The 16,798-nt window shown below is 34.9% G+C and overlaps 2 protein-coding genes across 2 annotated transcripts; one reads left to right on the top strand and one right to left on the bottom strand.

Moving 5' to 3' along the window:
* Positions 1 to 1,303: 1,303 nt before the first annotated feature.
* Positions 1,304 to 3,158, top strand: LOC141668206 (uncharacterized). Its single transcript, XM_074474980.1, has 2 exons — positions 1,304 to 2,204; positions 2,673 to 3,158. The coding sequence occupies exons 1-2, from the start codon at positions 1,442 to 1,444 to the stop codon at positions 3,017 to 3,019; spliced, it is 1,110 nt and encodes a 369-aa protein (XP_074331081.1). The 5' UTR covers positions 1,304 to 1,441; the 3' UTR covers positions 3,020 to 3,158.
* A 562-nt stretch (positions 3,159 to 3,720) lies between these two features.
* LOC141668205 (putative ABC transporter C family member 15) lies at positions 3,721 to 11,206 on the bottom strand. Its single transcript, XM_074474979.1, has 11 exons — positions 10,979 to 11,206; positions 7,866 to 10,213; positions 7,617 to 7,703; positions 6,583 to 7,230; positions 5,991 to 6,155; positions 5,520 to 5,814; positions 5,196 to 5,410; positions 4,627 to 4,932; positions 4,398 to 4,461; positions 4,080 to 4,319; positions 3,721 to 3,970 (listed from the first exon to the last, which is right to left on the bottom strand). The coding sequence occupies exons 1-11, from the start codon at positions 11,010 to 11,012 to the stop codon at positions 3,849 to 3,851; spliced, it is 4,524 nt and encodes a 1,507-aa protein (XP_074331080.1). The 5' UTR covers positions 11,013 to 11,206; the 3' UTR covers positions 3,721 to 3,848.
* Positions 11,207 to 16,798: the final 5,592 nt, after the last annotated feature.

Below are 16,798 nucleotides of genomic sequence, written 5' to 3'. Positions count from 1 at the left end.
GAATCACTACAAAATATATATTATTCTATAATTTATTATCTAAATCAAGAATCATAACAATGTAATCACTCCAAATTCGACGTTGGCAGCTCGACAACATGGTTGAGTGGCGACTGGGATGCAGAGATTGGGCAGCATTTGGGCGGCGGAAGTTAGGCGGGTTCATAGAGGTAGAGGTGGGGGATGATGAAGATGGGTGAGTGAGTTGTGTGTGTGGTTGTATGTATATATGAGAGAGAGAGAGAAAGAGAGGAGAGAGAGAAGAGAGATGAGAGGAGAGAGAGGATGGGAGAGTTGGACATAGAGGTTGGTAGGTGGGGATGTGGATCAAAATAAAAATTTAAAATATAAATTTGATGGTTAAGATTTAATTTAGATGTAAAAAATTTAATATGGGTTCTCATTTGAGAAATTCCCGACGTGACCTTCTCATGTATGTACTATTTCTCTCTCTCTTTTTCTGTCTCCCTTTGTCTCTGTGTGAACTTATTTTTTGTGTATGTTAAATATGTATTTCACACGTCTGGTTTTTGTATTTTGAGGTTTTTATAAACCAAAATATATATGTTAAAATATATGTGTATATGTGTATGTTAATATATATCCTTTAAACTTGTGAACATAACTTTATCTAGTAAATTTTTTGGTTAAAATAATAAAAAAAATGTAAAATCGATAGTTCATTTACGTTTTTATTAAAAACCAATCTTCAAATCACATTTTGGCATAAGAAAAATAAAAACGAAAATTGAGCTCACGTTTTGAGCCACTCAAAGCAACTTCTCAAGTTGCGTTTTGACATTTGACATTTTAAAAGAAATACAAGGCGCATTGATGTTTTTGATTAAAAAATGGAACGCGAAATTCCGTTTTGAAGTAATATTCACCATTTTTCCCAAATAGTGACATTAAGACCCTTTTTCCTATCAATTGGACCAAGTTTTAGAACGTAGATGACTATCAAAAACTATTCATTAAACTATAAAACTACTACTTCCTTCGTCCCTTTAAATTGTTAACATTTAAAATAAATTGTTTGATATGCATTTTAAAATTCTTATCTAGTATAGTTATTTAACTTATTTTGAAAATTTACTTTTTTGAAATAAAAATTTAAACATTTAATATTTATTCACAAGAAAAAAAATTTAAAAAAAATTTATGTAACTATAATATACGGGAGTCTTAAAAATTAAAATAAACGTCACACACTTTATTTTAAATGGTAACAAATTAAAGGATACACGGAGTAAGTACAGAGGTCCATAAACTGCAAATAAGTTTGAATTAAGTAATAGATTTCCGGATGGTATATGTGTGAGCATATACGTCTTAGAAGTCCAATCACACTTTTTACAAGGCCACAAAGCCCGCAGCCACCACAAAACATATACAAACTTCAAACTAAACAAACATAAAGCCAGGAGCCAAAAATATCATCATGGAAGGTCCTCCGACCACCATACCACCCTTACTCCTCAGGAACATCATAACCTCTATCTTCATATATGCCGATAAATTCCTCCTTAATCTCGGAAAGCGATACAGAATTCTCGGTTCACTCCGATACATTCTTGTATCCATATTCTTTTTCTTGCTACAATTCTTCTCTTCTCATGAATATTCGAAAAAAAAATCGAGCACAAATGAAAAAATATCCGTCGTCGGGAATTATCCGGGCGACACGGGTATTTCACGTGCACTTACGCAATTATTATCGATGATGAACGATGTTCCGGTGAGTTCGAGAAAGTACGAGATTGTCCGGACGTTGTCGGAGAAAGTGGTTGATGATAATATGTCCGAATGTCATGCACGTCTAGAGGAAATTAACGTTGTTGTACTTTCGGCGGCGTTTTCGAGGACATTATTACAGCTTGAAAATAGGGTTGCTGTGATCGAGGATGATTCTGTGCATGAAATAATTGAGGGGTCAAAAGGTAATTTTAATAAGCTGAGCCGTGTGACACGAGCCGTGTGGTATTGTTTGGAGGCGGCTTGGAGCCGGATGGGGATGAGTGAAGTGAATAGGTGTGGGAAGTCCGCTGAGAAGCTCGCGGCTGAGGTGCTTTGGTTGGCTCAGAAGCTGGCTCAGTGTGGGAATGTTGCGGAAGCTGTGGAGAGATGGGGCTCGGCTAGTAAGTTGGCTTGGCTGGCTTTATCGGCTGAGCCGAGGCTGCAATGTTCTCTTGTCAAAGTTCCAGGTATGCATCTTTTGTTTTTTATTTCATTGTAGTTAGATAAGTCTCCTATGATCGAGAATCGAATCCAGATGACTTAGAACGTGACCGTGATATTCCTAAACAAGTTTTAGTCCGATTTGTATTGTACTTATGGTTAGATGTTGTAGAAAATAATTTGAGTGGTGCTACTTAGTCTTCCTTAAATTTGGAAAACATTTCTGTGGCTAGAATTAGGATTTGTAATTTTTTGTGGCTAGAGTGGTTTTCAAAGGTCTTTAATGTTTATCTACAATAAAATGCAGAGCAAAGAAAAGGACACTTTAAGACTTAAGAGGACACTTAAGACTTGAGATTTATCTAATGAACAGAACATATTAAGGAAAATTGGGAACTAAATTAAAGGGAAAGGACACTAAAAGTTAATTACTTTTAATTACCCTCTTCTCTTGGAGATGTAGTTCTAATTTTGTGTAATTTGCGATATCGTAGTGTTTTTACTTAAACAAGCGAAAGAAATTGGAAACAATAAAGATGATGATGAAGGGAAAAAAGAGCGGCAAAAGCAAATGAAAATGAAGCTGTTGATGTCTTGGCTACCATTGTTATGTAGAGCTACCAATGGCACAGATACGCCGTTATTGAGCTTAAGTGAAAAAGCCGAGGTTGAAAAGATCTTGGAGGAAATCATAGAAGCTCTAAGTAACGAAGAACAAGAGCAGATATTGTCTATATGGCTGCATCATTATATCCACTGTCCCTCCTCCGACTGGCCTAACCTCAAGGATTGCTATTCGCGGTGGTGTAACAGTTCGAGGAGACTCTTAATCCTTCAGTAATGGTAATGCATATGTAACTAGTTAGCCAGAATATATCATGGAATGGCTTACATGTACTCTAATTTATATATATTGAAGGGGAACCGGAATATTTCTATGATACATAAGACAATGATCATCGTCTTTAGCTTTATTTTAATTGTTGCTTATGGATTACCCTTTTTTATTCTACCAATATTATGAAATAGCCTTGCACAACATATGCATACACTGAAATTTTGCTGATGTGATATGGTTAGTTCAGGTGGCTGTAGAGATTTTGTCCGTGTCTGATCACGAGATTCAGACTACATAGTGTTCCTCCCCTGTTATTAAAATTTCTCATTAGCTAGGTCCCTGTTATGATACTCCACTTCATAACTGTTGGTATAGTACAAGATCCCTCGTAAAGTCTTACGAAGGATCTTAAAATTTACTTTAGCACTGCCCCTTGGTTCCTCTAAGGGAGCTGGGGCTTATTTATTTATACTGGTTTAATACAATAACATCTATACTTGGTTTATACGGTGCAGGCTACTTAATTTTTCTTTGTGTAATATTGTATACCTCAAAGGACTATAACAGGATTCTATATGGTACACCACTAGTTTATAAGAAGGATCCAAAGAGGACAGCTGAATATGGTAATGTCCTTGTGTGGTGTACCTTGATCATCCTTTTTAAGGGATTTTTACGAAATCTTGAGGATGTCCATAATCATGTGATATGATCCAAAGCTATAGTATCGTATACTCAAGTAACTTCTAATTTCCTTCAACTTATAAGAGTTCTCTCTCAAATTACTATATATGATAGTTGTTTACCAAATTCTCCAGGGAACTCCTTCAGTTTACGATTTTACCATGCTGCTGAAACTTTGTGAACTTGTTGAGTACTCCTTAATGAGCTTTGAGAAGAATGAATCCTCTCTCTCAAGTAGCCTTTTCGGAGTGTCATACTCTGCTATTTTTCCTGTTCATGAATGAAAAATAGTTAAAGGTTTGATCACCTCATCTGAAACAGATATAAACATGTTGTATGCTTCAGGCAGAATTTATATAAAAGATCATATAATGCTTACCTTCACTAAGGACCAACACAAAATCGCTGTCAATAACTGTGTGTATTCTGTGAGCTATTGTGATAATGGTCCGGTCTTTAAACTCTTGGCTAATAACTTTTTGTAGTATCCCATCAATTGCTGAATCAATAGAGGCTGTTGCTTCATCCAAAAGAAGAATGCTTTTTTTCTTAAGCAATGCTCTTCCGAGACAGAATAACTGTCTTTGTCCAACACTCCAGTTCTCCCCATTTTCAACAACTGTAAAGCCATACGATAAACGTACATTAGTCAAATGTGCATCTACACCATAAAAGATATAAAAATGATGTATCTGACCTGTAGATTCCAGCTTCTCTTCGCTTTCTCGAACTATTTCTCCTAACTGACATTTGTCTAGAGCCTGCAGACATATAATGTAAGTGAAAATAATTTTAATGATGTACCAAGATTCCTTCCAACTGGATCCTCTCTGGTTAATATAATCATTTACAAAAAAATAGATGTTAATCTGGTTAGTATAGTAGCAGGCTACAGTAAATGCTATAAGCTGGTTTAGAAGGGGTACCTCCCAAATTTCACCATCAGAATATTGCTCCAGTGGATCAAGGTTTCTTCTGACAGTCCCCTCGAACATAGTTGGGTCCTGAGGAATGATGCTAAGATTTGATCTCAAGTCATGAAGGCCTATCTTGGATATATCTACATCATCAATAATGATTCTTCCCTCTCTCGGTTCAACAATCCGGCAGATGGCCTGTAAAAGGGTTGTTTTCCCACTCCCAGTCCTTCCTACTACACCGACTTTCTTCTTTCCAGGTATTGTGAAGGTTATATCTTTTAGGACAGATGGAAGATGCTCAACGTAACGAAACTGCAACAATATGCATACATAAATAGATGGAACTATGAAAGTATGATTTTTCCTAATTCTGAAGTTCCTATCTAAACTGTTATATCATTGAACTTATAGTTTTCATCCAAGAAAAAAGTAAGAAAAATTGTGAGGTTTAGCAGGGTAAAATTATACTTAAACTAAGGTTTCTATTTCATAACTAAAATGAAAATTCATTAGTATATCTAAAAAAAAGATATTTATCAGCTTGTGGTTCTTAGAATATTGCTGAAGACACTTACTTCCAAGTTTTCGAAACAAACTGTTCCAGTTTCTGGCCAGTTGTTAGGTGGTCTAGAATCTTCAATAACCAGAGGTGCTTCACTACTAATATTTGAGTACTGTAGAATTCTTTCAACTGAAATCATTTTGATTTCGGCATTGATAATATTCCATATGAAATATGTTTGCTGAACATTTAAATTGATTGCATATGTGATCGCCAAACCTGCAAGGCCTGTAAAAATTCCACCCAGGTTATTATCTGTGCCTGCCTTGTCTGCTTTAATAAACTAGTATATAAAAGAATATATGATGGAATCATTGTGAGTTAACATTTTGCTTACTTGGATTGATAATTCTCTCAGGGAGGGTCACCAGCAATACTAATGTGAAGGCAAATACAAAATTGCATAACTGATTTAGTCTGTAAGAAAGCCACTCCATAGCCGCATAATTATGAAACCAGGGCCTTGAGTGGTTGTCAACTAGGCAAAGGTTTGCATTAATAAAGCGCGGTTTTTGGCCAAAGGCACGAATCGTGGCTGCTCCTGCAAGTGACTCTGCAAAGTGGTGCAGTACTGGAGCTCTTTCTACCCCTGCTAGGCGCGCTAATTCTCTTGAAGTTGGCATAGAATATTGCTGACATTATAAAATGGACTAATTATGAACACAAAAAACAAGATTACCTAAACAACCTAAAATGGACTAATTTTCTTGAAGGGTGCTAATTCTCTTGAAGTTGGCATTAGCTGTACAAGATTATATTTAAACAGTTTGGAGTTTGGACAGTGAGAACAGAATACTAAATCCCTTACTTGGTACCATATGCATATTGCTGTAACCGGAAGGAAGACGATGAATACTTCCCATGCCACCTGAGACATTACTAAAATGGTCCCAAGAAGTTGAATTGTGGAGAAAGCACACCAAGCTAATTTGTTTGCTATTCCCAAGTCCAACACATCTTGGTCCGTGGAGGCCTGTGGAAAATTCAAGTAGATGTCGTAAATTAGATTTAGATCCATTTTTCTATGCATTACATATGAATAGAAAAGAATTAAAGTGATTCTCGAGACCCCCATTTTAGTATAATTTGAAATCTTCCGAGGACACTGGTACATGCTTTAGAGTAATACGCTCTTCTTTCTGTAACTAGAGATTGTTATATCATATTATGATATATATTAGTTATCAAAAGATTTATACATTAAGATATTCCAGTAACTCCCTAATCAAGGAAGATTATTGAATATTGAAGGAAAATGTCTACAGGACAAACTATATTAATTGTTTTATGTAACTTCTTTCCCCTGCATGATAAGGTCCCAGCATGTATCTTTACCTATCACTGAATTAGTTGAATATATTGTCATATGTTATTTTGTTAGATGTGGAAAGGCATTTTACCCGATTTAGTATTCTTCCAGTTGGAGTTGAATCAAAGAAGGCCATAGGAGCGCGAAGAACACTGTGCAACATATTGTTGAAGAGCTTCTCAGCTGTTGCGAGGCCTGTAACAGCCAATAGAGAGGCTCGTACAAGTACACAGAAGGAACTCCCGATAGAAATTATTAAGTAAACAAATAATATGTAGTTTATGTCCTTGACTTCCTCAGCCTCAACTGTTGGACAAGCCCATGCCATCCAGTAGGTGCTGACAATCTGCAGGCCTTGGAAACCTGAGTGAGCTAGAACAATTATTGGAACAAATGCGCCACCTTTCACCATGGTCAAGTAAGCCAAGTAAACGCCCTTTCCAATGCTTCCTTTTCCCCTTTCTTCTTTATTTACCAGCTTTCCTTTCTTTTCATTTGTTTCTGCACAAAGAGTACTTTCTGAATCTTCTTTGCTCTGTGGAACTTCATGAATTGAGGTGGGCTCTGAAGATGGTTCACCATCATATGATGCATTTGGAGGTGCTCTACTTGCAGTTTCAACTGTTACGACTGAATTTAAAGCCTGACTATGAGCTCCTACTAGCACTTCAAATCCAATATTCTGATTCAAAAGTTCTTCAAACCTGCCAACTTGTGAAATTCTGCCGTTCTGGATTAGCTGTTAAGAATGGGAAGTTAGATAACCATATTGCGGATAATATTTCATATTCATAATCACAGAAGTTTTTCAAGGTACCTGTGTAAATGAACTCCCGCATTAATTCACAACAAAATGATCCCGATTTACAGAAATTGAATTTACCGAATTATAGTTATTATGTATATTTATCATCCCATTTTCTCAAGTATGTCAGTAAACTACAACTTTTGAGGTTATAAATTACTACGCTCTTCACTCTGTCAGTACAACCGCTTGATCAATTATTCAGTAACAAATTTTAACTATTCTTCCCTCTCTCTTTCAAAATTCCCGGAGCAGAAACTAAATCAATTTCTGAACAGGTGGAAAACAACAAAATTGGGTGTTAGTTTCAAATAATTTACCAGGATGTTGTCTGCTGCTGGAAGAAACTCAACTTGGTGAGTTACGTAAAGTACGGTCTTTTCCCGGAGAATCCCCAGTAGACATTCCTATTGTCACGGAACAATATCAGTGTCTCAAACTTCATACATTAGTTTCACTTTTATATAAGCAGTAGTGAGTCCTCGAACAATGTGCATTCGTCATCACATTATATTCATCCTGATAGACTTTCACATATGCATGATCTTAATAGAGAAGTAACCACTAACCTCGAAGAGTTGTCTGCCTGTATGTGCATCAACGGCGCTGAAAGGGTCGTCAAGCAGATATATATCAGCATCTTGATAAACTGCACGAGCAATTTGTATTCTCTGCTTTTGTCCTCCACTCATATTTATCCCTCTTTCTCCAATCTCAGTCAAGTCACCAGTGGGAAACATTTCCAAATCTTTGGTCAAGGCGCATGCTTTTATTGTTTCGTCGTACTTGGAGCTATTATAAGAATTTCCAAAAAGGATATTTTCTCTTACAGTGCCTGATAGTATCCATGGAGACTGAGGAACATAAGCCTTTGTCCCACTAATCTTCACTGTCCCAGACAACTTTGTCACCTCTCCTAGTATGCTCGAGAGAAGACTCGACTTCCCTGATCCTACAGTCCCACAAATAGCTACTTTCATTCCCCTCTTTACTTGCAAATCTATACCATCAAGAGTTGAGCTTGTTGAATTAGCATCCCAGCTAAATTTTCCATGTTTTATCTCAATGTCAAATTCTGTTTGATCTGGGGAAACAAATTCAACTGAACCATGCTGAATTTCTTCTTCTTGAAGGTAAGAAGCAATTCGATCTGCAGAAACTTTTGCCTGTGCATACATAGAGAGAAGATCGGGTAGATTGTAGATAGGATCTTGCAGCATTTTAAACGTAGCTATTGCAGATAACACCCTCCCAGCTGTAAGTGGAATCCCCATGATGATACATCCTCCAAACGTTGCAACGGAAATAAATGCAGGTGATATCCAAAAAATGAAGTCCAATATAGCTCGTAGTCTGACTGACTTCCAGAGCCATCTGTACTCAATTTTCCGAAGACTTTGTACCTTCCGAAGATAATGACCATCCCATGCTTGAAGTTTCAGTGTCTTCATGTTTCGAAGAATTTCAGAAGTGGATTTCATTCTATCATCCTTTGCTTCCATTATCTTTGATTGATATTTCTTCTGAATCTTAGTTATTGGTTTGTTGATAGTCATAACAATAATTGTTGCTGCTAATGCCACCAGGGACCCCATTCCTAGGTTTTTATGTAATATAAATATCGCCAAGGAAATTTGAACTGGAAACATCCAAATTGAATTAATGTACCACATGAAATCACTGACCCTTTGGATGTCAACACTCATGTAGTTGATAATCTCTCCACTTGTATGGCTTTGACATGATTGGTTTGACAATGCAAGACCTTTTTTGTAAACGTGGGAAATCAGAGCAGCCCTAAGTCGTAGGCTAAGCTGGCGAGCGCCAAAATTCCACTGCCTCTCAGCTATTGTCTCAACAATTTTTGCAGTCAGGAAGCCGAGTGCAAGAATGTATCCACTTTCTAAGCTCTGGATATTCTTCTCCCCAAGGAATTTAACAAAGTCAGCAATAAGGTAAGGGCCAACAAACGATGCTCCAGCACTCATCATTGCCAAAAATGCATTAATAGCTGCTTTTTTCCTCACAAATTTATATATGGCTTTGTATATAGAGGATTTTGTGGTCCCATCTCTCTCTCTAATATGCTTTAAGATTTCATCAAAGGAACTAGATAAAAACTCAGCAGAATCTTTGATATGAACATCTGGTACTTCGTCTTGGTTTAGGGGTTTCTTGTTTCCAGCTGCCAACAACTGGTTCAACCAAGAAAAGGTTACAAGTTGGAAAAGGGTGGCTTTACCATATAGACAGTCCCTCTGCTCTACTGAAATTTCTGCAGAATCTCCATTTAGAAGTGGCTCAGTGATGTCATCTGGCAATTTAACAACGATGCCTGTCTGTCCTCGAATTGAAATAACCGATAAGCAGGTGGATGTAAGAAGAATAATATATTCAACATAATCAGGTTTATTACTGTGGCCATCTTCTGCAAATGAAAAATAAGCCTCGAGAGCTGCTCGGACAAGAAACATCAAGAAACTGCAAAACCACCAGATTCTCAGAACCAAAGGGTACTTGCTGCATTTATCTTTTAGCAGTATGTATAGTGCAATCAATGTAATGGCACATGATATTGCTTGGGTGATCTCTGAGGAAAGGACCTGGCCTGTCATCTTGCATTCTGACCCACTTCTACTTTGTGGCATGAGCAAAATGTTTATAAATTGTTCTCCAAACAAAAAAATTGAGCAAAATACGCAAAACTTGTAGGAAAATCCAACAATTACATTCATCTTGTCATTTTGTCCAAGATCTTCTCTTGTTTTGTGTTGGTCTAATGATGAAACAATTCTGCGCACAAAATGGAGTGCTATGAATCCAAGGAACCCTAGTTGCAGAACTATGTTTGCATTCTCCCACAAACAGGGCGAACTTAATGGCATCCTTGACAAATAAAACTGCATACGCTGAAGATCTGGCACACCAATATACAATGTCAGAACATAGCTCCATCTTACAAAAATTAACCACATTTTTTCTCTTTATGATAGTTAAAACAATCCAGTATATTTCTATTTGAAAGAGTCAATGCGTCTATACAACAACCGGATTGAAATCCATGGAGACCACTATCAAATCGGAGACCATATACCTTTTGCAAGCAGAACATTACAAAATTTTTTGATCTGCAAAGTATGTTCTTGACATATTTTACTTGTAGAACATATAAGGTCTTAAAGGTCTTCAATTAGACAACCGTCTGCACAGAATTTTTCCCGCAACAGGATAAATGAACATTCACTAGGAACCCATATCAGGGCCAGTATGAACTCTTAGCTTCCATAACTATGACATCCAAAATAACTAGGATAGCCATAACTCGAATTGAAGAATCTAGATAAACTTGGGTTTTTGTACTGTTCTAGGCTTGTTTCCCTCGCGGGAGGTCAAGAGTTCGACTCCTAGTGTGTGCATATGTAATCAATTAGAGATTAAATAACAAATCTCACATCTAGTTTTACTTGCGATCCTTACTTCTTCATGCTAGTTGATTAATATCAATAAAACTATGATCTTTAGAGAACAAAATTATGCATAGTTGATGAACTTCAATACATTCTGATGTTACAGGGATTTACTTCATCACTATCACTAAATATATTATCAGAATGTGCTCTTCACCGTGTGCTTGTGAATTATACGAAAACATCATAATTTTATTGAGTCAAGATCAGCTTACTTGTTATGCTGCTGCTGCGACCAGGGTGGAACATCTCTGCAGACTCAAAGACAGCTAATTCTTTAGTAGGTCTAGCAAGAGGTGTTTTTTATAGCTGAGATCATCAGAAAAGAATAGTAACAATTGGAGTATGTGAATTGTCATTGCCTGGCAAGTTCTCAAGATAAAGAATGTTATGAACTTTTGAATATTTTCAAGGAAAGAACAGAGAGGGAATTAATTATTAATTTTGATTGGAAAAAGACAATCTCTAGGTTGGTATGTTAATATCTTATTATAGAAGAGACCAGGATATTTCATTCTTGTTAGTTTATGGTCACACTTTATGACTAATGCTTTTATGGTCCATTTTTAAATCTCTAAAGTTGAGGGGAAAGGTAAGTGGTGGCTGACATATCAAAGTGTCCAACAATACTTGGTAGTTGATACATGATAACTTAACAAGTAAAACACCAGTCCCTCAGTCTAATTATTTTGACATACTTTAAGTTACACATGACATGATTCATCAGGAATTATTTTAGCATTTCGAGAAGAAAAAAGAAATAGATTTTTAGAACTTACCCTCAAATAGAGATCTACAACAAAACAATTCTAGTTTTGTTCCCAGCAGAACAATCACCAAAGTCACTCCATAAGCTATTTCTCTGCCTGCATCCAAGAAATCTCCACAGAAAGAGAACCTGCAATCAAATTGTTCATATCTCATCATAAGCTATTTCTCTGCCTGCTTCTAGACCTTCAGTAGTTTTTACCTGGTGTATCTTCTTTTGAGAAAAGACATGTCGCCGCATATATTCTAGTTCTTTTACTCTTATAATCTTTAGAAGACAGTCAATTGGAACATGTTCATAACCCAGCTAGGTTTACCAGACTGACATCATTGCCTGAATATGTTCGAAACCAGAATATCATAAGCACAAGTCCTGCTGATTCACAATTGCGTAAACTAGCAACTGCGAGTCCAGTTTTGTTCACAGTAAACTGACTTGTGACAGGAAGATCCATCTCTATTATAACATGCTCAGGATGGTTATAGCCCTCATGTCCAGCATGTTAGCATTACTAATAACAAAGTATTATTGCCAAACCAACTTCTTCTTTTTTTGACTAAACTACGTAAAAAAATTCATACGAAATAACTAGAAATGTAACAAAGATTTACGCAATCCATTATTAATAGTGCATGACATACAAGAATTGTGTTTTTCAACGAAAAATAAGCAGGGAAGTTAACAAGAATACCAAAAAAGTTTTAAGAATACCAGAACTATGAGATGAGCAAAACCAACACAACAAAAATCCCAAGGCATAAATGTGAAAATTGAAAAATAAAAACTGTTTGAACCTCTATATGGATTTTGCATAGACAAAAAGCACAAAATCATCTAAACTACAAGATACTTTTATCCTACTAAAAGTACATAGAAGAAAAGTTCTTGTATGGATTTCTCTTCTGCAGAAATTCTAAAAAACACTGTCTTTAAAAAAAAAAAGAATCACCCTTGATGCAAAACAATGTGATGTCGATCTTTGAACGAAATCCACGCTTTCAATTTTCAACCCTTCTAATCATTGCCACTCTTTTCCCTCTGCATGACTGCGAAAACGGGAAATTTCTGTCTTTTCTAAAAGTTCTTCTCTTGTGACATGATTCACAATCCACATATGGGCACAACCAATCTGAATGGGTAATTCAAGACCTAAATAACCACTACTTTCCAGAACGGAGTAGCTGTTTATCGTTCTTGGAAGAGGAATCTCGTAAAACTTCTCTTCAACTATATATCCATTGAAATTATAAATTCAGAAGATAAACCATCCCAATAAATATACCTGCCAGCCATTGACAGAGATAGGATCCTCCCAGTAGTCTCTTCTTTGTCCAATGAATGAAGGCCCGTCAATTTTCCTTCACCTCCAGTTTGACCTTCTACGGAACAATGACTCACTTTCGAGTTTAAAAATCTCACACTGAACTGATTGCTTTTCCACATATATATGAACTATTTTTAATAATCCTCGGAATTTATCATATACAAGAGCTTATAAGATTGTAAACATACAGAGCTCCAAGCTTCTTTGGCTCTGTTATCAGCATTAGTTCATACCCTTTAAGGGCTAAAGGGTATTAAAATGTATACGTCGAGGGTCAAACTCGCATAGTTCAGGGGTTCATGGGTTAAACGCCAAAGGTTAATAAGCCTAGGTCATTACATGAAGACCTTATACGTCCTTCGCAAGGCAATAATATAGATTGCTCTCCCGCCTTCAAATTCCCATCCTCCGTAGGTATTTAAGTATAAAAAAGTTGGATATTAGACAAGAAACTTGTTCTCAATAATTCACACAACTAACTCACACAAAAGATATATAAACTCACACTTTATTTCGGTAAAAATGATTATATAAAACTTGATGATTATAAAGCTTGAAAGATTGTCCTATTTATAGGCCTCTACTAGAATCTATACTCTTTATTAATAAGCGAAACAATGTATAATTTGGTGCTAAAAGTATCAAAGTACCAAATTTGGTATTTACATAATATAAGTTGACTTCTATTCTCAATAAACTTTGTTTTTAACACAAATCGCCTTATCAGACTGCAGGAATGGAGGCTTAGCATGGTAGTGCCGATCTATAAAAATAAGGGAGATGCACAGGATTGTACCAATTATAACCAAATACATGATATACTAAAAAATGAAAATTTATAGCTAAGAAGCCCATATATTATTTATATTTTATCTTCATATTTGTTTAATTATACTATTAAATTTATTTTATGTTTATGTGTGACCTTTTTTCAGAGACATATGTAGAGGAATTTTATTTTTCTTGCTATTTGTAACAAGTTCCACAAACAATGAAGAAAATGCTCCAAGTCCCTTATGTTTCTCCTCTTGATCAAACTACTAGTGTAAGCTTTCTTTGTTCTTCTTTAAACTTTACTATGCAAATATATAAAATAAATATATATGCACATAGTACAAGTGAAGCCCTCATCACTATTTACCTTTATATTACCTGACACATGGTTGAAAATGAGATTTCTTACTTATAAAGATGTAGGCTCTGTTTGTGACAAATTATAGTGCTATAAAAACTTATATATCAATACAAGAACACGTAGGCTCACCATTTTCAGCCTCACTAGAACCTTTTATTGATGTAATAGATCAGTTATTATTCAAAAAGTATATAATTATAATTTTTCTTGAATCCAGTAGTAATCACTATTTAACTTTATATTACCGGATACATAGTTGAAAATGAGATTTCTTACTTGATAAAGATATAGGCTCTGTCTGGGACAAATTATAGTTTTGTAAAAACTTATATTTCAATACTTGAACAGGTGGGTAAACTTATATTTTGTACGCTCAACATTTTCAGCCTCATAGTCTTAGTAGTGGAATTTGTGGTGGTATTGTTGGTGGTGAAGTTCGTGCTAACTTAAGCAGTATCATTGGTGGTAACTTTAATAATGGCATCAACGGTGGTAGCATTGGTGGTATATTGGGTAGTCTTAGTAGTGACATTGGGGGTAGCATGACTAGCATCTTTAGTGGTTACGTTGGTGGTACTAGAGAGGATAACATTAGTAGTGGATTTGGTGGCATTGATGATGACATTGGTTGTAGTGCTCTTGTTAGTGCAATTGGCCGCATTGGAAGCGATATTTTTGGTCGGATAATTGGTGGTGGTATTGTTGGTGTTGGTGTTAAAGTTCATGGTAGTTAAAGCATTTCCATTGGTGTCCACATTAATTATGGTATTACAGGTGGTACAATTGGTGGTGGCATTGGTGGTAACATTGCTGGTAGCTTTAGTAGTGGCATGGCTAGTTGTCATAGTTTCAGCATTGGTGGTATATATAGTTTCAGCATTGGTGGTATATTGGTTAGTCTTGAGTGTGGCAAGGGTGTTAGCATTCGTGGTAGCTTAAGTGGAAGCATTGGTGGTGGCATTGCTGGTAGCTTTAGTGGTAGCACTGGTTGTATGTTCGGAAATATTCGGAGGCAGTGGTTTTAGTTATGGTCTTGGTCCCGGTTCCATTGTCCTATTAGGATCGCTAGTGGTAAAAACCTTGATAGTGGTGGCATTGGTGGTAGTGCTATTAATATGAGTGGTGGTGCTCGTTACATTAACCTACCTTATAGTATTGACCAACTACCTTTCGCATCGACATCAACATCAACATTATCCTAATAATTCTTCCTTGGAGTTCCTGATGTGGCTATTTCCTAATTTTGTTTCTTTTGCTACTCCCAAGGCTACTATAACTTTTACAGAGGATGAACCCATGTTCACAATATGATTTGTCACTTGCAGGAGATGTACTTCCCAAAAGCAGCTCACAAAGAATTTGGGGTTCTCCAAATAGTTGATAAACCTTAGGCTCTTTATATGATTTTAAAGATGTCTCAGCTCTTATAAAATTCTACCATAAAAATTATAAATCATTTTAAAAATATAATATATATTTTAGATATGTTTTCATCATGCCTATAAAGGAATAATTTTTCAAAATTTAAAAAACAATAAAAAGATAAAAAATAGAGAAATGAGTTCCTTAAGAAAAAGAACAAAAAAAGTACAATTAGTTCATAGCTTGTGGTTAATATTAAAAGTTACTAGTATGTATGAACCTTCCTCTAAAATTTGTTATTAACAAGTGGTTATTAATTTATTCAAAATAACAAGTGGTTATTAATAAAAGTTATTGGGTTCTATGAACCTTCATCTAGATGATTGATGAAGGTTTAACCATAACCCAATTTTAATGGTAACCTAGTAACTCACCTACAATCATGAAGGTTTGTTCTCTAACTCATCATTTCTTTCTTTAATTCATTCTCTATTTATATTCTGTTTTGTTCTTATTGTGCATTCCATAGATTTAAAATTTTACCTAACACATTAAACTTTAATAATTGTATTAAAATTATATTGAACACATATATAAATATTTTACACAAAAAACAACTATACAACATAAAATAATATATAAACGCTAAAATGAATGCTTACAAACTTAAATCATATATTTATTTATATTTTACTTTATTTCAAATACATTACATAAAATACAATGTATAAAATATAGAACATGAAAAATAGAGCATATAATAAATAGAAAAATGGAAGGAAGTACATAATTCAAAGAATTACAACACATATCAAAATATAGAAAATGTGAAAAAATATAAAATGTTTAAAAGTTATTTAAAGTATTAAAAAATATTGAAAATTCAAACTCCAAGAAATTTACCTTACACATTAAATTTCAATAGTGATTTGTAATATTAAACATACACTTAACATTTTTAATTTCATTACATAATATAAATAAGTTGCAAAAAATACAATTAGAGAACAAATAATAATATATAGAACCCAAAAATGATGTTAAACAAAATTAAATCATATATTTAAAGAAATTTAATTTATTAAAAATACAGAACATTATACAATTTATAAAAATATAGAATATAAAAATTAAAGCATATAACAATAGAGATAGAAAGAATTATAAAATATATAAGACAAACAAATTACATAAGAACTAAAAATACTAAACCTGTAAAAAAGTACTGAATGCTTAAAAGTTTTTTAAGTGTTAGAAAATATTTGGCAAATGACAATTAATGGAAGAAATATCTATTTTTAATGCATTTAACATAGAATACGGGTTTGTAGATGGCAAGAAATATATTGGAGGTTGATATCTAAAAATTATAGACTTTGTCATGCATCAAGATAAGTCACCGGGTCCACATGGGTTGAAGCTGAAATTTTTCAAACTTATTGGAA

The sequence above is a fragment of the Apium graveolens genome, chromosome 6 (assembly GCF_009905375.1).
Source record: "Apium graveolens cultivar Ventura chromosome 6, ASM990537v1, whole genome shotgun sequence".
Taxonomy (NCBI): Eukaryota; Viridiplantae; Streptophyta; class Magnoliopsida; order Apiales; family Apiaceae; genus Apium; species Apium graveolens.
Note: the sequence above shows the minus strand (reverse complement) of the source record. Positions and strands in the feature narration are given on the sequence as shown.